Source organism: Physella acuta, unplaced genomic scaffold (assembly GCF_028476545.2).
Source record: "Physella acuta isolate Inbredline_101_S28 unplaced genomic scaffold, ASM2847654v3 ptg001958l, whole genome shotgun sequence".
Classification (NCBI taxonomy): domain Eukaryota; kingdom Metazoa; phylum Mollusca; class Gastropoda; family Physidae; genus Physella; species Physella acuta.
Window position 1 is genome coordinate 14562 of NW_026733463.1, and position 26483 is coordinate 41044.

General features: G+C 35.3%; 1 protein-coding gene across 1 annotated transcript; it reads right to left on the bottom strand.

Annotated features, from left to right (window-relative positions):
• Nucleotides 1-573: 573 nt before the first annotated feature.
• Nucleotides 574-2011, bottom strand: LOC131931398 (uncharacterized). The gene has a single exon (XM_059288207.1). It carries the CDS (start codon nt 1973-1975, stop codon nt 626-628), a length of 1350 nt encoding a protein of 449 aa, XP_059144190.1. The 5' UTR covers nt 1976-2011; the 3' UTR covers nt 574-625.
• Between the last annotated feature and the right edge of the window lie 24472 nt (nt 2012-26483).

The following is a 26483-nucleotide window of genomic DNA, read 5'->3' on the forward strand; positions in this document are numbered from 1 at the left end:
TGTTAGGCTGTTGGTAAAAAATTAGAATGTACGTCAGACATCAGTTTGTAGCTCGAATTCAGGCTTTCGTTAGTGTTTCAGGTATAATTGAGTGTTATGTCAGAATTTGACTAGTTTGTCAGGCATTAGCTAGTGTGTCATACATTACTGGAACTACGCCAGGTATTAATTGGTGTACCACAAATACTCAATCCAGCTTTCATAAACCAAATAATTCATGTCTAAAACAGATTCTCGTATCGAAAGCGTCGATAATGTCCCCCTCATACGTTTGTAATGGAACTAGCAGACAACGCCTGTATTCGGCATTAGGAGCAGACAACGCCTGTATTCGGCATTAGGCACATCTAACTAGCTCTGAGCGTCAAGAAGTGGGGCGTTGCCAAAGCTAGCCCATGGGGCTCGCCGCCCCCTCCCCTAAGTCCGCTAAAACTACGTCTCCTTACACTCTGGTCACCGAACAAAATTTCACTTTTTCCGTTACAGGAAACAACAATTCAGAACACCGTCTATGGCGAACAGTTGTTGCTTGTTTTTGATGACATGTACGCTCAAAAAAAGATATCCTTTTAAGTTTATATAGGTTAGTCCACACAAAAATTAGTCTGGTGTAGTAATCCTACAATCAAACTAAATTTTTACAGTAACAGTAAGGTTTTTTTGACGCGTCATTCTCACAATCCGCCTGCCCCTTATAGAAGTTCAATCTGTCAACAGAGTCCCCTACAACGACACTGGAACTTCTCCCAGAACTAATTGTCTCATTCAAAAGTTGAATAATTTTTACATTATCTCCCTTGGGAGTCTGTATTGTCCCTTCATAGATCGCCTCCCCTGGGGTAGTTTGAAACCGAATCTTAAATAACTGTTTATCTTTTTCTTTTTGTTTTGGTAATTGTATCCTCAATAACTGAAGAGTTTTTTGCAGTTTTAATTTTTCGCATATATTTTGATTCCGTTTGGAGTTTATTTTTAGCACAATGACCTCAGAGAAGGCGTGGAAGAGTTCATCATGGCGCGGGACTGTCTCAATGTTGACTTGGTCACAGAGACAGAACTCCAGCGGTATCGGAATGTCCTCGCACGTCCGGTTGATTGGAATCTCTTTGAAGAGGCTGATGCCGTGTTTTCCTGGAGCTAGCGGGCTGGGGGTTTTCGGCCGGAAGTAGATTAAATCCTGCAGTGTGGCATGCGTGTCGAAGTGGGTGGTCAGCCTTTGTGTGTTGGTCTTCAAGTTGGTTCTGATTTCCGGGTACTTGTCTAAAAACCATTTGGGAAAGGAAAAAATGGCGTATGGCGAACGACTTTCGACCATGCCGTTAACGGTCGATCTAATGGCGCCCCATCGTGGTCCATGATCTGAGAAAGTTATGACTACTGTGTTGTTAAGATGTCCTTTCTGCTTCATAGTTTTGTAAAAATTAAACAAATGCGCATCCGCCATTTTGGAATTTGTCATATCATCGTGGGTTAGTTTCGTAAACAACGACATGGCGTAGATCGGCGTGTTGGGGTAGGTGTCGAAAAATTTCTCCATGTAATTTAAATGAAAAACGATATCCGGGATATTCCCAGCGCAATGATACCCAGGCTTCTGTAAATCTTTATCCCTCTCCATCGCCATACTAACCGGTCGGCTGTAGTAGGTTGTGGGCGGGAGTTTAAACCCGGGTTTTTCGTAATGGAAACCCCCGATGGAGGGGATGTCCTCTGTGTATAAAGTCCTGAACCCCGCCTTCCGGAAATCGCCCCAAACTAGGTCAAACTCGTCCGTATTGGTGGACCACTCCCACCACTCCTCCACCTCACTGATGTTGTATCCGGTCAACAAGGGGAGGTAATTCGGGAAAGTGTTTTTCCCGAGTTGCGTGTACATTTCCATATCAAAAGAGTTGAGTTCGTTTTTAAGAAACGAATACGTCAGGTTCATTGACCTAATAAACTGGTGCCTGGATAACCCGTCCATGCCTACCATTAAAATATTCAGCGTCTCCGCAGGCGCTAGTAATTTGCTGCGTTTTTTTAGCTTTAATGTATTCAATTCATCACGTGGTGGGATTAACGCATGATATGATTTCGAGATGACTTTTGAATTTTTATTCTCGCACTCGACCAACAAAAACTCGACACTTTCAGAAAATGTGAGGCTTTTGTTGAACTCTTCACTCCAGTCTCCAAACTTAACGTCTTTATCGCTCGTCGGATGTTTCACAATTTCTCGGTATTTACACGATTTAAAATCTCCTGGTATTTTTGTACTGTTGACGACTACCTGATTCTTATCGATGTACGTGAGATCCGGCATAAACCCCTCACACTTAATCGGGGTCTTGTCCAGACCGGATAACACCAAAATCTCGACCTTGAAAGGGTCAACATCCGGGTACAAACACCCAAACAGCTCACTCGATCTCACGTTGCCAGATTTATTGTCGAACAGGCCAGATTTGAACTGGGAAAACTGGACGTTTTTTTCCAGCAAGTTCAGATCAGCGTCAAGGGAAGCAATCCTTTGTTATTGTTCTTCCTCTGATGAGATGTAGCGCTCAACTAAAACATAGGACGAGCAGATAACTAGCAGCACACCAAACATGAGTTGTAGAACTTGGGACCGGGACAGCCTGCAGACTGAATTAAAATGTAGATGTATTTACCGATATATTATTCTTGTGTATATCTGTATATTATTATATACATATATAAATATATATATATATAGGGATATATATGTATATATAGCTATAAATGTATAGCTATATATACATACACACACACATATATATATATATATATATATATATATATATATATATATATATATATATATATATATATATATATATATATATATATATATATATATATATGTGTATATGTATGTATACATAGTTATATGTATAGTTATACATGAAATGTTTTACCATCATCGTTAGCTTTACGTTACGCATTTGTATTTTATTTCAATAAAAGATTACATCATTAAAGGTTGATTTTGGGTTGAATACCTGTTTACATTAGGTGTACCTGAAAACTACGGTGATTCTAATATATTATTATAAGTTTATACGTAGGACTACATATATCATATAATTTTTACTTTACAAGACTTTTTAAACTTTAATTAATCATTAACTAAACAGACAAACAGCTTTTTTTTCAATAAATTTTGCATTTTTTTGTCTGGGTGTTCCACCCCCCCCTCCTAAATGTCGCCCCCCCCCCCCCCCACCCGCCACTGGGTACAGGTATATGTACATGTACATGTAAATGTACAGGTACATAAATAAAAGTCTATTTTTTTTAAATGTAGGCCTGCCCAGAGAACCTTGAATACAAAAGGATAAATAAAGGTAGGCTATCAAAGAAAGTTATCACAATCACTTTAAAATGGGTTTGTGCCCCTAGTATTAAAAAATGTCTGAAATTTAAAAAAAAAAAAAAAAAAAATTCGAACATTTTTGTCTGGTAGGTCTGGAATAGAAAAGGTAATCGTCAAACATCCTTATTCTCCCTCCACCCCTTCCCTCCAAACACATCACACACACACACACACTGTTTGAGTTTTAATTGGGTTTTCCTGTGTGTTTTTAACACAATCTTGAAATTTGATCGCACGAAAATTGGATTGGACGCTGGTTATTAAAGTAAACGAGCCGACCCGCGGCGTATCATATGCCGCTATTTAGTTGTTTATTTTCTACTTTTCAGTAATTCATAATTTGTGAATTCGACAGTACCAATGCTGCCACTGAAAATATTTGCTTTAAAATACTATCAGTTGGTCGTTAAGGGCGATAACCCCCCGCCCCACCTCATTTCCCCCAACCCCTACCCCAGCCCCCGTGAAAGCAGCCTCCTCTTTTAATTACCTCCCCTAAGTTTAAAATAGTTTCAAACTAAATTATCTGCCCCTAATAGGAGTCACTAAACCCGGCTCTACGATTGTAAACCACAACGCACCAGACCATGTGGGGGTGGGGGAGGTTGATCTATGCCTAGTGAAGAAGAGAGGGGACTGCAAGGCGCGCTTACAGCTTGTTTTCTAGCGTCTCCCAGAAGAGAAGTATATATACGAGCCGACCCGCGGTGTATCATACGCCGCTATTTAGTTGTTGTTTTTTCTACTTTTCCCTAAACACCCCCCCCCTCGTGAAAGCAGCCTCCTCTTAGTTACCTCCTCTAAGTTTAAAACCGTTTCAAACTAAATTATCTGCCCCTAATAGCCGTCACCAAACCCGACTCTACGATTGTAAAATGTAAACATTTAGCGTGAACCACAGCTCACCAGACCATGTGGGGGTGGGGGCGGTAGCGATAGAGAGGAAGAGAGGGCATACAGGTACAGTGACATCTGGCCGACAGGTACGGTGACATCTGGCTGACAGGTACGGTGACATCTGGCATACAGGTACACGACAGGTACAGTGACATCTAGCTGACAGGTACAGTGACATCTGGCTGACAGGTACACGACAGGTACAGTGACATCTAGCTGACAGGTACAGTGACATCTGGCTGACAGGTACACGACAGGTACAGTGACATCTGGCTGACAGGTACAGTGACATCTGGCTGACAGGTACAGTGACATCTGGCTGACAGGTACACGACAGGTACAGTGACATCTGGCTGACAGGTACAGTGACATCTGGCTGACAGGTACACGACAGGTACAGTGACATCTAGCTGACAGGTACACGACAGGTACAGTGACATCTAGCTGACAGGTACAGTTACATCTGGCTGACAGGTACAGTGACATCTGGCTGACAGGTACACGACAGGTACAGTGACATCTAGCTGACAGGTACACGACAGGTACAGTGACATCTAGCTGACAGGTACAGTGACATCTGGCCGACAGGTACACGACAGGTACAGTGACATCTGGCTGACAGGTACAGTGACATTTAGCCGACAAGTACAGTGACATTTAGCCGACAGGTAAGGTTACATCAGACACAACTCTCCAACGTGCCAACATCTTGCCTCCAACATCAGATAATGTCTTTACAGTAGCTCTACCAGCCAAGGTCAAAAACTTTAATTTAGCATGAAATGGCATACAGACGTAGTTTATCTTACTTGCTGCACTCAACACATCGCAACAATAGTCATGTTTAGTTCAACCACCTTTACTGCCCAGATTTATCGCGCTCATTACATAACAAAATTTAGGATCAGAGTTTCTTCCAGGCATCTCTTCGGGGGGCAAAGCCACCCCGAAAATTTTTTACCGCCCCCCCCCCCGAACGAAATGAAATTTATATAATTTTTATATAGAAAATATATACTTTTAACAATGTCCGCCCCCCCCCCCCGAAGAAAGTCTACCGCCCCCCCCCCCCGAAAATTTCAAGTGCCCCCCCCCCCCGGAGAAAAAAGTCTGGAAGAAACACTGTTTAGGATCAAAACAGAAAGCCGACAAGGTTCAAAGGCTGTCATTGACGCTCTAAGTCAACAACACAAAATATGTTCGGACAATGTCTACCGAGGAGAGGACGACCAAAGAATAGCATACGGCAAAACATAAGCAAAACACAATCTGCCTAAATTTCTTTTATAATTAAATTTTTTACCGCGTAACAAAAGTTGAGATTGTTGGGTAAATTATCTTAGAGTATCTTTTACTAACAATTGTTATAAACCATAATGCTTTTAATGTCTATAAATAATTTATGCTATCAAAAAATACAACCAACAACAATTAACATAATTTTTTTTTACAATTCTTAAGAAGTAAATAAATATATTTCTAAAAAGATTTTTGTGACTTTTTTGTGACTTTATTTCTGTGACTTTTTTACCGATAAAATTTTTCCATTGTGGCTTTTTTTCTGTGACTTTTTTCCTATAAAAAATTGTGACTTTTTTCTGTGTTTTTTTTTTCTGTGACTTTTTTTTTCCATTCACCTAACTCCCAGGGCTTTTCCAGCACCACAAGGGGTGTAAACTCAAGGTATATTCAACCAAGCTGGGCAGACCAGCATGGGTAGAGGTCAGACCAAAGCTAGCTACCAGGTTGGCGGTTGAAACTTAAGGCCAGCACCCTTATAGTGTAAATAAAGATGCTACAGATATATCAACTGTCAACAAAATTACAAGTTCATAGAAGCTGACAAATCTCCTTGTTGTGTACGAGTTAGTATTTGAATTACCTTATATAGCATTGCTGGATCGTTTTATTTTAAATTTTGAGATTCCGAGCCCTAATATTTTTTAATAATTACTAAATCCATATCCAATTACTATCGCTTCAAGGGATATATCTTTACGTATGGCAGGTATTATGACATTACTTCACTTTCTTGACAGTGTCTTATCTAACATATCCTTCAGTTATTCCTCATGTGGTGGTTTCAGATTCTCTGATTTAATTATACACTTTTAAAGCTACCTCATTCTCAGCCACATTAGCACAATTGACTAATTCTTAACTAAAATTCGCAATAACCTTGTAGGCGTTTCTTCAGGCATCTCACAGTTGTGTTTATTAGAAATGCTTAAAATGTGCAGATGTTTACCAAAGCATGATTCATCTAAATATTTTTAAATAACAGTTCATGCATTAAATGAGTAAAAAGAATAAAATTTCATAAAAACGATTTAATAACAAGCTTATATGTACTTATGCACTATAAAGTAGAAAATAAATTATAGACTACTATTTAAATAACTATAAAAAAGCGTGGGTCTCTTCTCAAATATTAGTAAAGGTATCCAATCGATACTAAAGTGGCTCCCGCTTTTCTTTATAATTATTTAAAAAGTAGTCTATAATTTATTTTCTACTTTTTAGTGCAATAGTACATAAAAGCTTGTTATTAAAACGTTTTTATGGAAAAAAAAATGTTAGTACTTTACAATAGAGTTTCATGACTAAAACCATTGCGCGCTTATTGAAACGTGATGACGCGCTATTGAACATGATGACGCGTGTGGAGTAGTTGGATAGAAATTCCTACTAATTTGGTCAAAATTTCAATTAATTAATAAAAAATTAATTAGGCATCCAATTAAGTCAAATGTAATTTCACTATGCATTGTCTTCAAGTCTTGACCCACATTCCAACTACGAACAGTATCTGTCAAGTAGAAGTGCCTGCAATTTCGCTCGGCCGTTTCGATCTAGACAGACTGACGACTGACGACTGATGAGGAAGTAAGTTAAATAAAAGCTTGTAAAAAAGTATGCATGATCTCTATCATGTTAATATGCATTATTTTTTAACAAGAAGTCTATTCAATGTTTTGATATGTGTTACTTGAATCTTTATTCTAATGTGTTGTCATTCTATTGTAATCATACTTACACACACTTGTGCAGTAATTGCTTTGTTTCAACTTGTAAGCATACACATACACACAGTGCTCGTTCCATTGTTGAAAACATTTTCCTTTCTTCCGATTATCATAGTATGACAATTTATTGCTATAAAGCTCCATTAATATAATTGTAGATATATATTTTGCTTTTAGTTTTGTAACTTCTGTATAAATGGTGTTTCACATTTTTTTTTAAAAAAGAAATTTCTGACAAAAATACTTTAAACACTATTATTTATTACCCACATTATTTGCAGATTTAACAATTACCTATTACTATTTTAATCTAAAAAGTTCCACTCATTTATGTATTTGAATAAATGTTAATTGAGTATTTATTACCCATATTGACTTTTATTTTCATAGATGCTTAAGACGTCTTAATGGTTTATATGTATATTTTACAAGCAGATTTGTTTCTGTATTGGACTGAAGTAAAAGCTGTTTGTTTAATAATAATAGATGGTTGACTTCTTTAAAAACTGTTGCTCATTTTCTATTTGTTTGATTTGTCTTTTTGGGTACATGTTTTGTTTTACAAAAAAGGTAGCTAAGCTTTAAAATAATATGCCAAAACTACTGATACAAGTACAACAAAGGAAAAACGTGTTTCAATGAACTTCATAAAATATGTATTTTCCCCCTCCCCCCACTACAGTTCCATACACAATGTACAAGTTTAAGCACTGCCTTGGTTAATGGGGTAGAAAAATGTTAGCAGGTTGGTTATAATTTAACCACCATTTGAACTAACAGCAAAGTCGACAGGGATTTTAAAAAAGAGTATCACTATAATTTATATTTATAACAGGCTTATAATCTGACATCACCCGAAATATAATCTTGTAGCCCTTTTTCTCAGTCTAAAAATCCCGTCATTTCTTTTTGAAAAATTAGTTTTCTTTGTCAAGTTTGCAAAAGCTTTTGACGCTTTGGTGTCGTGTTATAAGTTATAATCTTTTATATCTGAAATCTACTTTCTATTGATAATGAACTCACAAAACACGTTTAATAACAAGAGTAGGACCTAAATAACTTAACGCGGCTTCATACAGACAATTACTTCTCAATTTCTTTAAAAATAATTAATCAGGTGTCTGTTTTAATTTGTGCTACTTTAAAATTTAAAGTCTCGAAATATTTCGAACGTTCGATGCTTAATATCGCAGATAAGCTTTGTATAAGCGCAAGTTAATAATTACATAAAATTGCTTTTAAAAGATGTCTTGATTTTAAAATGTAAACAAGCAGTAGTTTTACCTAATTCTGTTTTTTACCGTATCAGAAAACCGTTTCAAATAAACCCGTTCCAAAACATGCACTGACACATTCTTATGACGCTAGTTTCTGTTTCGGTCGGAATTTCTATCGTTGACACGACAGGTGCTTTGAATCGTCGATCGCGGTGTAATTCAATGAGTTATAACCTCGGGCAGGAAGTTTGTTTCATTATATGCAATACTCAATAAATAAAAAAGGGTTTTCTTACAATAACCATTCATAAAGTTGTAGACCAGACCAAAGAATTGAATACATGCTGGCTCTGCTCAATTCGAGTCTTTTTTATAAATCTCACGGTGACTAACCGTTAAAATAAAAGCTGTCTAGTGCAGTGGTTCTCAAACTTTTTCAAGTGGAGACTCCATTTTATAAAAAGAAAGTGACCAGCGACCCCTTAGAATTAAAAAGTCGAAATTAGTTAGGAAATTAATACGCACTAAAGTACGATTTTCTGTAGACTTTCGATATGGATCATTTTTTATAACTGTTTAAATGCGATGGGTGTAATTGCATTCTATTCACTAGCCTCAACATTCACGGTTGAGTTTTTGTTAACGCCAACCTCATGTCATTCTCAGCATTTAATTTATTTCTTTGTTTTGTTTTTAATTGGAGAAGTTTTGAAAATCTATTCTAGCAAAGATATGTAGACACAAAAGGAACTAAAACTCAAAAGGTAATCGTTTTCACGTTTGGGTATGAATGGTGAATACTACACTAAAATTGATGGGCAGTTTTTCAATTTAACACGATACATGACGCGGAATCATTCCGCAAATTTAAGAACTCATCTTGTAATTCATCGGTAATGCTAACAACATCCAGGGAAGCAGAGAATGGGTTAGATGTCGATGCAGATTGTTCTTCTTTCAGCTCTGGGAAAATAGCGCTGCAATTTTTTTTCAAGAGATTCAAGATGCCCAGAATCCTCTTTCAAATTTTTATTTAACTCATAATCAGATACATCTACCACACTGCAGAGTTGTTCAAACATGGCAATATTTCCAATATATATTCTTCGCCTAATTTGCAGTTTTGATAAAAATGCAAAGGACCACTATATATATATATATATATATATATATATATATATATATATATATAGGCCTATATATATATACGGGCCAAACATTTCTTTTTGCGGGGAAGGGGGGCTTTTTTTCTAGTTCCGCCACTGACAAGACACCATTGAAGTTAGGAAAACAGAAGAAGCGTGTTTCACAGTTCACGTTAAAGAATCACCCCGATTATGTTGTGCATTATGAGTGGGTCTTTTGATGGCGATATGAGATTACGTTCTGACTCCTAGTGTGGTTTATGGTATCGTGTTTTGTGGGGTGGTTTGGCGTGTGAGGCGGAGTTGTGTGGCGTTCCCTCTGCGCAGTGTTAGATTTGTTTCATGTTAAAAAATATGGACCTCATTTTGATCAATCTAATCTTTCTAGACGGCATCATTTGCACGACCTGGCAATACAAGACTGTTACCGCATTTTCGTGGCATGTCCCACTTTCAGTCGAAAAGCGATTAAAATGGTACAGGTATCCGACAGCATTTAAAATAAATCTGAGGGGATGCAAAGTTTAATTCAAAATATCATACGCCCAGAAACAGGAAAGTTTCAGATCAGTTATATGTTTAAACAGAACACATACCCCATAAATCCAATATACAGAACTAAAAGCAGTTTCTGCATGTTGTGTATTTCAAATGAATTTATAAAAGAATAGCGCCACTTAACCGAAAATGTTCAGCATAAATGAATCTCAAGCAATAGGCTACGTCTATGAATATGTTATGTATGTCAAGTTGCGGTGCGTTTCTCGAACACAATATCGTGTTTGAACCTGCGTTTAAAAATGAATGTTATACAATATATTTTTGTATCGTATAAAATTAAATTTTACACACAAGTTCGAACACGATGTAGTGTTTTAGAAAGAACACACACTCATAAATAGAAACATTTTTCTTAAAAAATCCTTGTATAAATGGAGGGGTTAATATATACGACCCCGAAGGAATAAAAAAAATACTTAATAAAGAGTATAGCAAACCATTGCAAGTCAAGAATATATTACTATGATGCTGGTAATTTAAACTTGATCAAATGAAAGGGACGTAAAAGATAAATGTCAAGACATTTCTTTTGATGATGTCGGGAGCAAAAGTAAAATCACAATCGAGCTTGAAAGAAACAAATAAAAAATAGAAACTGTCCACTTAATCAAACAAATAGACAAAATGTTTGTTCATGTGTACCCATCCACATATACATATATATATATACATATATATATATATATATATATATATATATATATATATATAAGTATGTTTGTGTGTATGAATTTAACAAAAATATAAAATGTTTTCTTTAATACTTTCTAATACTTTCCTGGAAAATTTCCCAAGAATGGTCGAACTTTGGTCTACAAATTGCAAGCTCTTAAAATGAATGGATTATTCTTTATGCCCTGAATAAAAACCAACCTAGATTTATCGAGGAGGTTACATGTTTCGGCCTGTTAAATAGAATTAATACAAGACGCAAGTGATTACAAGTTATTACATGATTTGGGCAAGAATATTTTCTGTTTTTCTTTATTTTAAAGCAATACTATAAAACGCTTGGAAATATAAAAGGTTCTAACTAGCTTCGGATTCATAATACTTACAAAGTATGCTGAGAAAAGACCAGGTAAAATTTCTTCTAAGGTTTAGTTAATTACATTCTTATACAAACCACATATATTTATATGTCATGCATAGGGCTGAAGTTTATTAAGTACTGCCTGGAACTTTTGTCTTTGTAGGCAAAGTTTCCATCTGCTCGCAAATTTTACAAACAAAAAAATCGCTAAGAATATATTGCCAACGTTCACATTGATAAATTGTGTATAACTCTCAATGTAAAATAATATAATCTCTTAGGTTCGTGAAAGGAAATGGATACATTTTATTATGGTAGAGTATATCAAATTAATTTATTAAAATATAAAGGCAGGGGAGGTAATTTCAAAGGGAAATAACTGTAATCATTGCTTTGTTATCTAAGTTAATATTTAATTTACATTTTTTTCTTATGGTATTAATACCCAATATTTATTGAGGTTAAAGGTTTAATACTATGTTTATTATTTTCCGTTAAGTTGGTACGGAGCTTTATGTTATCTAACAGCGCTATCCTATTGATCAACACGTAAGCAGTGTTTCTTCCAGGCATCTCTTCCGCCCCATCCCCTGAAATTTTAGTCCGTCCCCCCACATCTGCGTTTCAGATCATTTCATTTTTGCGTTAGCTACTGCTTTGTGTGATATTTAAACAATTTTTTAACATAATAATAAGGTTTGAGTTAGATCGCTGTATTACTCATACACCTCTTTACTTGTATTTGCAAAAAGAATATTCATAAAGTGTTCCCTGTTTCAAAACTATAATTATAATAGTAAGAAAACAAAGAAGTCTTTTTTTATTGAAGAATTTTGGAGGCCGTTATATTCTTATCCACAGTGTTTTAATATTTTTTAACTTAAATTTACCCGATCTATTTAAGTATATGTTAGTGAATTACATCAGTACTTGATGCACATCTTGACTCATACTAACATTTATGATTTTCTGTGTGAATGTAGTTTTTGGCTACAGGACATCATCCCCGGACCTTCCCTTCCCCCCGGACATTTCCCCCCTTCTCCTCCGTAATAAAAATCCGGAGCAATTACCCCCCTGTCAATTATCCCCCATTGAATTACCCCCACCCCCTCCCCTCAAGTTATAATTTTAACTCTAAATCAAATTCTATACCTTTATATCACCTTAATGCTAACCTTATGGAAAAAGATACAAACTCTAAGCATCCACCTCAGCCTAAAAGTTAACACAAAACCAATGAGACATTGGTTTAAGTTTAACCCTAACCCTACCCATAACCCTAGTCATAGTTATAGCTATAGCCCTAACACTAACCCTGACCTTAACACTAACCCTAATCCTCAGTGGCGTAGCGAGTTTGGGTGTCACCCGGTGCGGCACTTCCTAAATATTAGACACTACTATTTAAATAACTAAACAGAAAAGCGTGGGTCTCTTCCTAAATATTAGTAAAGGTATCCACTAGATACTAAAGTGACCCACGCTTTTCTCTATAGTTATTTAAATAGTAGTGGCTCATATTTAGGAAGAGACCCACACTTTTCTTTATAGTTATTTAAATATTAGTGTATAATTTATTTTCTAATTTTTAGTGCATTATTACATTATTGATTCAATGTTTACTCGAGAATCAATGACGTCATTTTATTGTGTGCACTGTCCGGCTCTAGACTATTTTCTACACTTGACCCCATGTGACGTGACGCTTCGTTTTTCGAATTACTATGCATGTTTTTACTGTGCTTGTGTTTTATCTATAGCGTTCTTGTCAGATCCATACATACATAGACAGCGAAACTGTTATTAATATAGATGAAAAAAAAATACGGAAAATGGCAACTCGGGATATAGATCTAGACATGATTTTAAATCCATTTTAAATTCTTAATTTTTTTGAAATAGAATAAAATCTCGTAGAAAGAAGAATTGCACACCAAGTGATCGTCAAATAAAATGAGCATAATCGTGTGGAATATTATTAGTGCTTTATAAATTCACACGTTTTTTGAGAAATCGGAAATAGCAACATTAATACTTCCGGTCGACGAAAATCCTTCAAAATTTGACAGAACGCAGAGCATTATATATTTTACTTATAAATGAAATTATATTTATCTATCTGAAATAGTACTCAAGTTATAGGCTTTTGAACACACTAAAGTAGAAAAAGTTCCACTTCCGGTTATCGGAAATCGCTCAAAAGTCGAAACAGATCTACGATTTTGATATAATACTTACATATGAAATTTCATCAACCTAGCTGTAACGGTACTCAAGTTATCGTGTTTACACACACACACACACACAGACACACATACACATTTTTTGCACGATTACAAGACTTTCTCTATACGTGGTTTATACGAGAAAGTAAAAAAGAAAATTATTATTATTTTCTTACTTTCTATTGCATATTAAAAACGTGCTGCTTTTAAGTTTTTATTTTTTTTTATAATAGATATCACTATTCGATCTACTCCGTGTGTCGTGTGATGGTGTGTGTAGTTTTTGTGGTGTTTGGAAAGTGATGTGTATGTTCGAAATGATTTATTAAATGTGGAAGGCGAGTGATTCCAAGTAATGTGTGTGGGCTGTGCTTGTAGAAACAGTGAAATTGCACTTTGTGTTTTATTATATAGCGTATCGGGTGGAGTTGTTTTGGTGTGGATCGGTGTAGGGTGATGTATGTGGTGTGTTAATGGGGTTGGGGATGTGGTTTGGCCTGGTAAGGTGTGTGGTTCGTTGTTTCATGCTGATGATGGTGAAATATTTAATGTCTCATTCTGTTATTTGCTAATAGTTCCACATTTTAGTGTGTCCAGTTAAAATATATTTAACAAGATTAAATAAAGGGGGGTGAACTCTCCAAAACTTTCTAGAATATACTTATATAACACCACAGGGGGTTGGCAACTCGGGATATAGATCTAGACACGATTTTTATTAATTTTTAATTATTTAAACTTTTAAAAATGGAATAGAATCTTGTAGAAAAAAAAGAATATGTTCTCTGCGGTGGATGGACGTACCGTAAGAAGATATGTATATAGTAAAAAAAAAAAGCCGACTTGATCGTATTTGAAAATATTTATATCTAAATTAATGATTTAAAAATAACATGCATTGTTATTTTTTTTTAATTTCATTTTCCTAACGTATCATTTTAACAAACGACATATGAAATAAAAAAATAAACCGGGAGTGATCTCCCCTAAACTTTCTCGAATATTTTTATATAAAATAACAGGGGATGGGAACTCGGGCTATAGACATGATTTTTAATCCATTTTAAATACTTAAAGTTTTAAAAATAGAATAAAATCTCGTAGACAAAAGAATTGCACACCGAGTGAACGCTAAATAAAAAGGTGCATAATAGTGCGCAATATCATTAGTACTTTAAAAATTTACATTAGTTTTTTGAGAAATCGGAAGTAGCATAAATTACTACTTCCGGTCAACGGAAATTACTAAAAATTTGACAAAAGGTAGAGAATTAGATCTTTTACTTACATGTGAAATTTCATTTATCTATCTGAAATAATACTCAAGTTATAGGCTCTTGAAAAATTCAAAGTAGGAAAAGTACCACTTCCGGTTATCGGAAATCGCTCAAAAGTTGATACGGATCTACGATTTTGATAAAATACTTATATATGAAATTTCATCAACCTAGCTGTAACGGTACTCAAGTTATCGTGTTTACACACGGACAGACATACAGACAGACAGACAGACAGACACACAGACATACGGACCAGATTGCAAAATTATGTTTTTCCGTATCAGTGAGGTGTAAAACGTCGAGATTTGTAAAAATCTCGATTTTTTTTGCACGATTACAAGACTTTCGCTATACTTCGTATATACGAGAAAGTAAAAAGTAAAAGAAAATGTACCGCCTTTCACAAAAAGTTTAAAAATGTACCAATTACTTCACTTTGTTCCTTTATTGTCAATTACTTCCTTTGATAGATCACAAATAAATATTACTTCCCTTTTAAAAAAAAGATAAAATCGGGGAATAAATACCTTTTTACTTTCTCGTATATACAGAGTATAGAGAAAGTATTGTAATCGTGCAAAAGAAATCGAAATTTTTGCAAATCTCGAAGTTTTACACCTCCTTGAGTCGGAATAACATAATTTTGCAATCTTGTCCGTATGTCTGTGTGTGTATGTGTGTGTATGTATGTTTGTCTGTAAACACGATAACTTGAGTACCGTTACAGCTAGGTTGATGAAATTTCACATATAAGTATTATATCAAATTGGTAGATCCGTATCAACTTTTTAGCGATTTCCGATAAACGGAAGTGGAACTTTTTCTACTTTCAATTTTTCAAATGCCAATAACTTGAGTATTATTTCAGATAGATAATAAAATTTAACTTATAAGTTCAAAAGATAATTCTCTGCATTCTATCAAATTTTGAGTAATTTACGTTGAACGGAAGTAGTAATTTACGCTATTTCCGATTTCTAAAAAAACTCATGTAAATTTATAAAGTATTAATAATATAACGCACAATTGTGCACATTTTGTTTGGCGTTCACCTGGTGTGCAATACTTTTTCTACTAGAATTTATTCTAATTTACAAAAGTTTAAGTAATCTAAAATGGATTTAAAATATTGTCTACATCCCGAGTTGCCATCCCCATTAGTGTTATATAAGAATATTCGAGAAAGTTTAGGGGAGATCACTCCCGGTTTATTTTAGTTTGTTTTGCTTTAAAAAAAAACATTAAATAATTAGCATGTATTGATAAAGTGTAATGCGGTAGATAAAACACGGATATTTTAATGCTGTCTTTATTTTATACACTGAACGTACTGTTTACTAATTATTATTTGTAATCAATAACAGTTTAAAACCCGCTTGTAAATGTCTTCTATTTTTACTTCTATCTTTCGATTTGCGGACATGCAAGGGATATAATAGTCGTTCAATAAATCGAAATTTTAAACAGTGCGATAGGCTATGGGTAAGTAGGGTTACTATTGTCCTTCACTAAATCAAATTCAGAGGGTCCACAGGCGCCCCGACAGGGAGCGATTTGGCGCCCCCGCAAGGTGCCTCGTGAGCGACATGGCGCATACGTTCGCATAAGTGAGTGCAATAGACTATGGATAAGTTGGAGTATTATAGTCGTTTACTAAGTTGAATCAGGCGGTACCGTCGGCGCCCCGGCAGGTTGCGATTTGGCGCCCCATGCTGTACTGTGAGCACTATGCGTTTGTTTACATTTAAGATTTTGCTTATGTAATGCGTTATTGTTTGCGTTTAGTTTTGCGTTTTCGTTTGTGTATCCGTGTTTCGTTTGTGTTTTGCTTTTGTGCTTGTAATTGAGTTTCTTTTCGTTTTCATTTGTGTTTTTATGCGTTTGTGTTTGCATTTGTGTTTACGTTAGTGTAGGCATTGTGGTTTTGTTAGAGTTTGCTTTTCTTTTCTGTTTGTGTTTGCGGTGGATTTTTTTTGTGGGGGGGAGGGGGGGGGATTGGGCGGATTATAATTTAGCGGTAAGCTGCCGCCAAACAAGTGAACTCTACTTCACTTGCTCAATAGACCGTCAGGTTTGGAAAGGGAACTTTACTTTAAGCTGCCAAATCTGCGTTCGTAGTTTTCTTGTTCATGTTAAAGAGGGGGGAATGATCGTGTGGTCTACTCCTTTTACCTTAACTGTCATCAACATCTGAGTCTGTCAGCGATTCTTGTTTGTCGTCTTGGTGTGTCAAACACACTTTTTTCCGATGGGTGGGCTCTGCTATTTCTCACGTCTACTGATATTTATTTTGCAGAAGAAATGGGGGGGGGGAGGCGGTTGGAGATAGCCTGTGTGTAAATGAATTTGCTTTAGTTACTTCATTGTGACCGATCTCGTCGCTATAGCCTTGTGGTCCCTAAGGTCGTGTACTCTGTGCGTAGTTCGGTCAAAATAGCTAAAACATTGCACAAGGTTATCTGAGCTGTCAGTTGAGTTTGTCACGTCCTATGCATTAATGGCCTTAATTTACCCTTCGCTACAGTATAGTCTTCGTCGTCTCCTACTCTTGGTATGTTGTGTGTTCGTTACGTTTCGTTGTCGTATTCCTTTTTTTTTATTATATGCGGAATGGGTGTGGGGGGGGGGGGGATCCCGTGAAGGTAAATGTCAATTTTTTTGTTAATCCTTCTAGAGCAGGGTAATGGTATGGAGTGAGGGGTGTGGGGGTGGTCAAGTAATATACCTCTTCCCCACAGTCAAACTGGCAATCACAGTCGCGGGGTTAATACATACATACTAATGTTGACTTGCACTGTTCCTGTCGGCCAATGGGAAATTGGATCAAACGTCTCGCTAAAACGGTCTCAGTCGTTAGGGATTTTTAAAATTATTGTTGTTTTCCCTTGCTCTACTATTATTTGTATTTGCTTATATGTTTGTATTCTTTTTCCTTACATTTTAAAGTTGCATTGAGTGTATCCATGTATTTAGCTGGGTGGTTTTATATTTATATTTTAAATTATGGCCGTATTGCCTAGTCTTCGTCTAAGTGTTGCTTTAAAGATCGCGGTTAATGTCGTTTTCAGAATAAATCCATCCTTCATGCTTTATCTTATTGCAGGTTATCCATATTGTGTGTCTCTATATGGCTGTTGCTATCAATTTATCATTGTCATCTGATCTATTTTTTGTTTTTATTATATTGTTAAATATTCTGGCTATATTTAGCGCTTCTGTCTGTGTTGTTTTCAGTATTTGCTTAACTTTTTGTAGCGTTTTGCATTCCAGATGTCTTTCCGTTTCTTGTATGTTCTGTTTACGTGTTTGACATGTTGCATTAAATTATGTTTTTATTTTGTGGTTCCTGATGATTAGTGTTGTGTTGTAAATAAGTCTGTAGCCTACTTCTCTTTCTTTTTGTGTGATCTCTTTAATGTGGAGGTTTCTAAAGGTATCGCTAATGTCTATAGTATTAAAACCTCTGGTCCATTTTATCCTGTTATGTAGAGGTACTAGTTGTCGTTTGACCAGGGTGTCGTATATTTTCCCATATAATGTTTCTTTCTGTTTTGAACATTTTTAGGGCGTCTCTGTAGAAGCTACCTATATATGTCCTTCCGAAATGTAATGCCATATTGTTTGTCTTTAGAATGGTGTTTATTCTATGGCCTTTATAGTACTGTGGTATTGGGTGGTATTAGGGTTCTATTCTAACTCTTTCCAAATGTTTTAGCCTGAATGCATTTATTTTCGAAATAATGTCGTGTGATCCTATTCCCTGGTTTTGTTTATTCTGTATTTGAGTTTAGTGGCCAATGTTTATGATAGTGTTTTTAAAAATGAAAACCCTAATGTTTGTGTTAGTTGTTTTTTTTTTAATGTAGCAGGTATTGAGTTGTTTGTGGCCAAAAAAAAAATAATTTTGGGTAAGATGTAGGCCTACAGATTGACTAATGCTGCTCGGGAGAATATCGTAGTGTTGTAATTTTTTATAATTGTTTAGTTTGTGCGTAATTTTTCCCGTTAGTAATGTCCACGTTTCTTTGTCCTCCTTGTTTGGGTCATCAGAATATGTTATGCTGTACAGTTTTAGTTTGTCAGTCACTGTAATGAGTATATTGTAATTTGTTTTCCCAGTCCATTTTCCTACTCCCATTATTTTTTTTTTACTTTTTCTGTATTTATTCTACTTCCACTAGCTTTCCCAAAGTCTATAAAAGTGTCTATAATTGTTTTAATTTCTTTATTTCTTCTTCTGTATTAAATAAAGAGGTTGTGTCGTCAGCGTATGCAAGCATTTTCCTGTAATTCCTGTAATGAGTTTGTCCTGTCTTATGAATTCTAATTATGGTTCTATGATTAGAATATATAATAGTGGGGGATAGTGGACATCCTTCCTTAACTGATTTCTCGATGTGTATTGGGTTAGTAAGGGTGTTGTTTTTAATTAGATGACTTTGCTCATTAGTGTATAATGTTGTAATCTATCTTTTAGAGAAGGGCTCTAATTTGTATGCATCTATTGTTTTTATTAGCCACCTAGGCCTACGCTCTACTCTATCAAAGGCTTTTGTTGGTCTATACTTAGGATTGCTAGCTTTGTGTTTTTCTGCTTACTGTAGTGTATAATGTCTCAAGTGGGTGTGATTTTGTATGTTCTTACCCGTCGGGATATATTGTTGGTCATGGTGTATTACTTTTTTTTCTATAAAGGGTTTAATTTTCTTTACTAATATTTTTGTCAGTATTTTTAACTCACTGTTTAAGAGAGAGAGAGAGAGAGAGAGAGAGAGAGAGAAATGTATCTGTAGCTAGTTACTTTAGCTTTGTCTAAGTCGGGTCTTGAGATTAGAGTGATATATGCTCTGTTCAAATATGTCGCGCAGTATCCTCTGTCATGCATATCTTTGTATGTGGCCTGTAGATTGATAAAATATTGTTTATGAAAAGTTTTGTAAAATTCATTAGTTAAGCCGCCTGGTCCTTGAGCTTTTTTATTTTAATTTGTCCATTGTCTTCGCTATGTCGTCTCTAGTTATTGGATTATTAATGTCCAAGTTGTGTTCATCTGTTATCTTTCCCGCGTATGCTAAATATGTGTCTTGGGTGTCGTTATCGGTGCCTTCTTTTTCAAAATGTAGTATATATATATATATGTATATATATATATATATATATATATATATATATATATATATATATATATATATATATACTAGCTGCATGCCCGTGCTCCGCCACGGTAAATCTTTTTTAAATATACCAACTTGGGAACAGAACAAAACAAACAGAAACACAACACAAACACAAATAAAACACAACCACAAAATAACCACAACACAACCACAACACAACCACAACACAACCACAACACAACCACAACACAACCACAGCACAACCACAACACAACCACAACACAACCACAACACAGCCACAACATAGCCACAGCACAACCACAACACAACCACAATACAACCACAACACAACCACAACCACAACACAACCACAAAACAACCACAACCACAACACAACCACAAAAACCAAAACACACCACAACACAACGACATCATAACGACATCACAACTACAACGCAATCACAACATTATAATCACCATCGAACAACATGCTTTCCTAGGCGTGCACGCCTAAAAACAGCCTTTCCAGCATAAAAAATTTAAGTCACATAAATAGATCCTACTCCATAACTTATAATAAAACAATGCGATGCAAATAAATGTACGGCAAGTGGTGTTTACGTTTATGGTTCTAAGAAAACACATTGGCAATGTAATTAGAATCACTACCGAAAAACACGCTTTCCGTGGCGTCCGCTCCCAGAGATAGCCTTTCCAGCATTCTCTATACTATAATTCTAAAATTTCTCCATCTGCTAACACCGAAAAACAAAAACAAAAAATAGTGATTTTGAGAGATCGTAGACTAATTAGAAAATAATATTAAAAATCTTTACATTTTTCTATTTTACTTATGAACCTTAACATATAATAATCAATGCGGTAGTAATAAAACAAAATTAACTTAAATTATTAAGAGTGAGTTGAATATTAAAAAGACGTTTTCCCATACGTCCGAGCCCAAAGAGAGCCTTCCCAACATTCTCTAAAAGTCTAATTTCACCATCTATTTTAATAACACAGAAAAACAAAAAAAAAATAGTGTTTTTGAGAAATCATAGACTAATTAGAAACTAATATAAATATTCTTAACATTTTTTATTTAAATTATGAACCTTAACATATAATAATCAAGGCGGTAGTAAAAAAAAATAACTTCAATTATTGATGAGTTAAATATATTTTTTAATTACCTCCCTTGCTAAAATTACCAGAAAAAAATGAATTAATTAGTTTTTTCGACCTACTGTTATGAAAATGTATCCACTTTTTCTAGAAATATAAACGAAAATGATATTTGACATTGATCCTTTTAATATGTTTCAGCAATGTGCGTGTATTTAATATTTTCTTTACGTTATGCAAAAGAGTAAAAACAGTGGCAGCTATATAAACAAACCTACTCTATTATTTATAATAAGACACTGCAATGCACTGTAAAGCACTGCATGATGCGATGTTTACTTGAATGGTTCCAAAATATATAGCGATGACAGAACGAAGGAAGGACTGACACACTACTTGGCCACTTATATTATGTATATATATATATATATATATATATATATATATATATATATATGGTTCCATGACAAATGATCTCAGACAAAATATCTCACGCACAAATGATTTCAGGACAAATGATCTCACATACAAAAGATACCAGGACAAAAGATATCAAGACAAATGATACCATGGACAAATTATCTCATACAAAATATCTTACAGCAAAATTTTAACAGCATGTACGATGATTTTAGTTGATTTGAACTTTTATTTATTGACTGTCAATATGGTTTTGTTTACTTTTTTACGCATAATAATTGTGAATGAAATAAATGTGTTAAACTTAACAAAGCATCAAAAGATGTATTAAACTTAATATTTGTAAAAGCATTTGATTTTAAAAAAAGTAAAATTAAAACAAATTTGCTCCTGAAAGGTATAATAAGTGATAATGTATAAAACAAATAAAGTAATGGTAGCTATACAAAATTAATGTTCAAAACACGCGAAATATTTTTCAAAAATGTGAATGGGTCTCGGGTTCGTAAGGTAAAACTATTGTTTTATTGCATTATCAAAACAAACATAACGCTACGTTTATATGCCGGCATGTACATCGTTATGATCACACCTCTCCAATACTATGTGATCATGTATTGTGTGAACTCTTGCTCGACATGACCTAAATTAACATTTCCAAATCTCTTTGCCTGTCGCTCCACTTATGACTTTTATAAACAGAAATTCACCAGAAGCTAATGTCCTATACCCTTTCTGCGAGGTAACGAAAGAGGCCATAAATGAGTAATCACCACTAATACTGCTTTGTTTGCATGCAAACTACGACAAACTTAGCTCCGCGATGACCGTTGTCGTTAAAATAAGCATTTGTTACCTGATCAGTGTGACCGACGAATCGCTATGGACTTTAGATGCTAGTTGTATTGTCCAACGAGGGCGGATGTTTTCCCTTAAGGCATGTCTCAGCCGTCAAAGCGAAGGTGTGTCTTTATTGTTATTTCATTCACTTTGATCTAGTTTTATCCATCTGACATGGTAGGATTGTCTCATGTTTGGCAAGCCCACCTACGGTGTCTATCGAAAAAAAAATTCTTTAATATTTGCATACTATATTAGTAATCATAATTTTAAAATGTTTGGTGCAATATTACAAATTTATGCGGCAAACATTTCTTAAAATTGTTTTATAGGCCTATAAACAATATTAAATATAGTAAACAATAACATATGACAGGCAATAAAAAAAAATGATCAGATCAACTAAAATCATCCAAAACACTATTAAAATTTTGCTGTGAGATATTTTGTCTGACATCATTTTCCATGATATTATTTTGTCTTGATATATTTTGTCCTGGTATCTTTTGTCCTTGAGATCATTTGTCCTGAGATCATTTGTCCTGAGATCATTTGTCGGCGATCATTGGTCCTGAGATCATGTATATATGTATATATATATAATGCGTATCTGTCCCTATGATGCATTATAACTGACGTACAATTCTCTTTAGCAATGGCATCTCTTGAGTTTACTAGTGAAGAAGATGCAGAAACTATTCTTTTAAACAGTTCTGTTCAGGTAAAACCGAAAAAAAATACTTTTTTTATTTTAAATTATTTAGACCAATTAATTTTCACAAAACATTTTATTTCATATTGCACTAAAATCATATGATCTACAGATTTAGAAGTATTGATATAAAAGCTTATTTTTATTTTCAATTTTGTTAATTACAAATTATTAAATGTAATCAATAATATGCCTGTTTTTTAGGATGCAGAAGAGGAAGGCTTACTTTCAGAGGATTCGTAAGTGTTTAAATTAAATCATTTTTTTGTTGTTGAATAAAGATCAAGTTTTATTATTTGCTGTACCTTGTGTCAACAGCTGCGTAGGTAGATCAATTGTCTTCGGTGTGGTGTATGATGTTATCACCCCCCCCCCCTCCCACTCACTCATCAACGAGTAAAATTATATATCTCCATCCCCATCTCAATCTCAATCTCTATCTCCATCTATTTGAGTGATGCATAATGTATAATGTGTACTGCGTACTGCGTGATGCGCGACGAGTGACGAATGATGAGCGATGTTCGATGTGCGATGTATGATGTATAATGGGTTATGTGTGATGTGCGATGTGCGATTTGCAAAATGCGATGTGCGAGTGCAAAAGTGTGTGTTTGCGTGTGCGTATTTGTGCATGTATGTGTGAGTGTGTATGCATGTGATTGTGCAAAGAGTGTGTTTAATTTTTTTGCGTTTGCAACAGATTATGTACGTGTATTTGTATATGGCACAGCTTGTGATGCTAATGTAAAATAATAAATATCTTCAGAAAAAACAGCCAACAGAATCAGAAGGAAGCCCATATTACATTTCAGACTAATGATGGGACAATTATGAAGTACAAACAGCAAAATGTAAGTAGGATCTTTATTATTTTTATATCTAATATATAAAATTTAAAACCGTAAGTGAAGCACCAAGCATTCCATTTCATCGTCGCCATAGTGTTATACGTATAAAGTGCTCACCGTCTAAATTCATAATTTACAAAATTAATTTTGAAGGTGTTTTTAATTTTCATTTTTTCAACCTTATAATAATTATTGTCGGCATGTTTAACAAACATAATTTTGTTAAAAATGTATCACCATTCACAAAAATTCTAATTGTGTCTGAAAATTATTTACATTTAGTTATTTAGCACTCCTTATGTCCCTTGATAAATTAGGTTAAACACAATTACATCGGGGGTGGGGAGGGGGAGAGGGGGGATGTACTTCTTATTACTTTTTTTGTGTTAAAAAATAATAATTACATAATTAGCGGGGATTGATCAAGTGCAATGTGGTTCGTATTTTAAATACTGCTTTTTTTCATACTCTGAACGTCCTCTATGTTTGCTCCCTTCCGTTTGCGGTTAAGCTTTGGGTATTATAATTGTTTGCTTAATTAAAACAGGCGCGTCCGCCGTCGCCTCGCAGTGTTCGATTTGGCTCCATGGGCTATCCCGTGAGCGCTATTGTTCATTATTTTGTTTTAAACAGTGTAGGACTTTGGATAAGAAAGGTTACTATAGTCTTTAATTGAATCGAATCCGGGCGTCCTCCGGCGCCCCGACAGGTTGCTATTTGGCGCACCGGGCCTTTCCAGGTTCGCTATGGCTTCTACGTTTAATTAAGTGAGTGCAAAAGACTAAGAATAAGTTGGGGTACTATAATCGTTCCACCAGCGCCCCAGCACGATACGATTTTGCTCCCTTGGGCTAGACTGTGAGAATTTTGCGTTTATATCTGCGTTTGTGTTTTCTTTGTGTTTGTGTTGGGTTTGCGGTTGCGGTTGTGGTTGCGGTTGGGTTTGTGTTTGCATTTGGATTTGGTTTGTTTTCGTTTGCTTTTATGTTTGCGTTTGTGTATGTGTTTTATTTGTGTTTGTATTTGCGTTTGTGTTTTCGTTTGTATTTGTGTTTGCGTTTGTGTAATGTTTGCGTTTTTTTTTGTGCTTTTGGTTTTGGTTGGTTGTGCTTAGGGTGGGTAATGCCAGGCAGGGGCGTAGCAAGGGGGGGGGGCGGGGGATGCGGACCGCACCGGGTGACACCATTTAGGGGGGTGACACCAAGGCAAAAAATAGAAAAATATATAGAAAAAAACTCGAGGGGGGGGGGGGGGCAAATCGAAAGTTTGAGGGGGGGGTGGAAAACGAAAACTCGAGGGGGGTGCAAATCGAAAGTTTGGGGGGGGGGGTGCAAATCGAAAATTTGAAAGTTTGTCCCTGGGAAGGGTCTCTATGCCTCTGGGGGGGGTGACACCATTAAGTGCCGCACCGGGTGACACCCGACCTCGCTTCGCCACTGATGCCAGGTATATGCTGATTACTAAACACATGTCATGGTCCTTTACAGATAGGTTTTTCACAGAGGCCAGTCCAGGTTCTGGCCGGGAGGGCTAGTTTGCTACATTTATTATGAACGAGTGATGACATGAAAATTTGTTACATTTTAGGTTGTAAACTCTGCAGATGTTTTTGACGCTAACGGCATAAATCGCCCTGAGTTAATAATAACTATTTACCAAAATACACAAGAAAATGATAACAACGGTACAGGTAAGTTATTTAAAAGTTCCTGTTTAATTAATAGTGGTATTAATAGAATAAGGTAATTAGTCTAAGAGATACTCTGTTACTAAATCAAGCAGTTTCTCCACCAGTGAGCTCAACGTAGCACAGTGGCTTAAAATAAACCGGGAGTAATCTCCCCTAAACCTTCTCGAACATTCTTATATAACACTACGCGGGATGGCAACTCGGAATATAGACATGATTTTTAATTACTTAAAGTTTTAAAAATAGAATAGAATCTCGTAGAAAAAAAAAGTTATAGGCTTTTGAAAAATTCATGGAAGAAAAAGTACCATTTCCGATTATCGGAAATTGCTCAAAAGTTGACACGGATCTACGATTTTGATGAAATACTTATATATCAATTTTCATCAACCTAGTTGTAACTGTACTCAAGTTATCATATTTACAGACACACAGACACACACATACACACAGACATACGTACAGGATTGCAAAAATATGTTTTTCCGACTCAAAGAGGTGTAAAACGTCGAGATTTTTAAAAATCTCGATTTTTATTTTCTCGTATATACGAGGTAGAGAGAAAGTCTTGAAATCGTGAAAAAAAAAACGAGATTTTTGGAAATCTCGACATTTTACATCTCACTGATACGGAAAAACATAATTTTGCAATCTGTGTGTATGTCTGTGTGTCTGTAAACACGATAACTTGCGTACCGTTACAGCTAGGTTGATGAAATTTCATATATAAGTATTTTATTAAAATCTTAGATCCGTTTCAACTTTTGCGCGATTTCTGATAACCGGAAGTGGTTCTTTTTTTTATTTGAACTTTTTAAAAAGCCTATAACTTGAGTACTATTTCAGATAGATAAATAAATTTTCACATGTAAGAAAAGATCTAATTCTCTACCTTCTATCAAATTTAAGTAATTTTCGTTGACCGGAAGTAGTAATTTACGCTATTTCCAATTTATCATAAA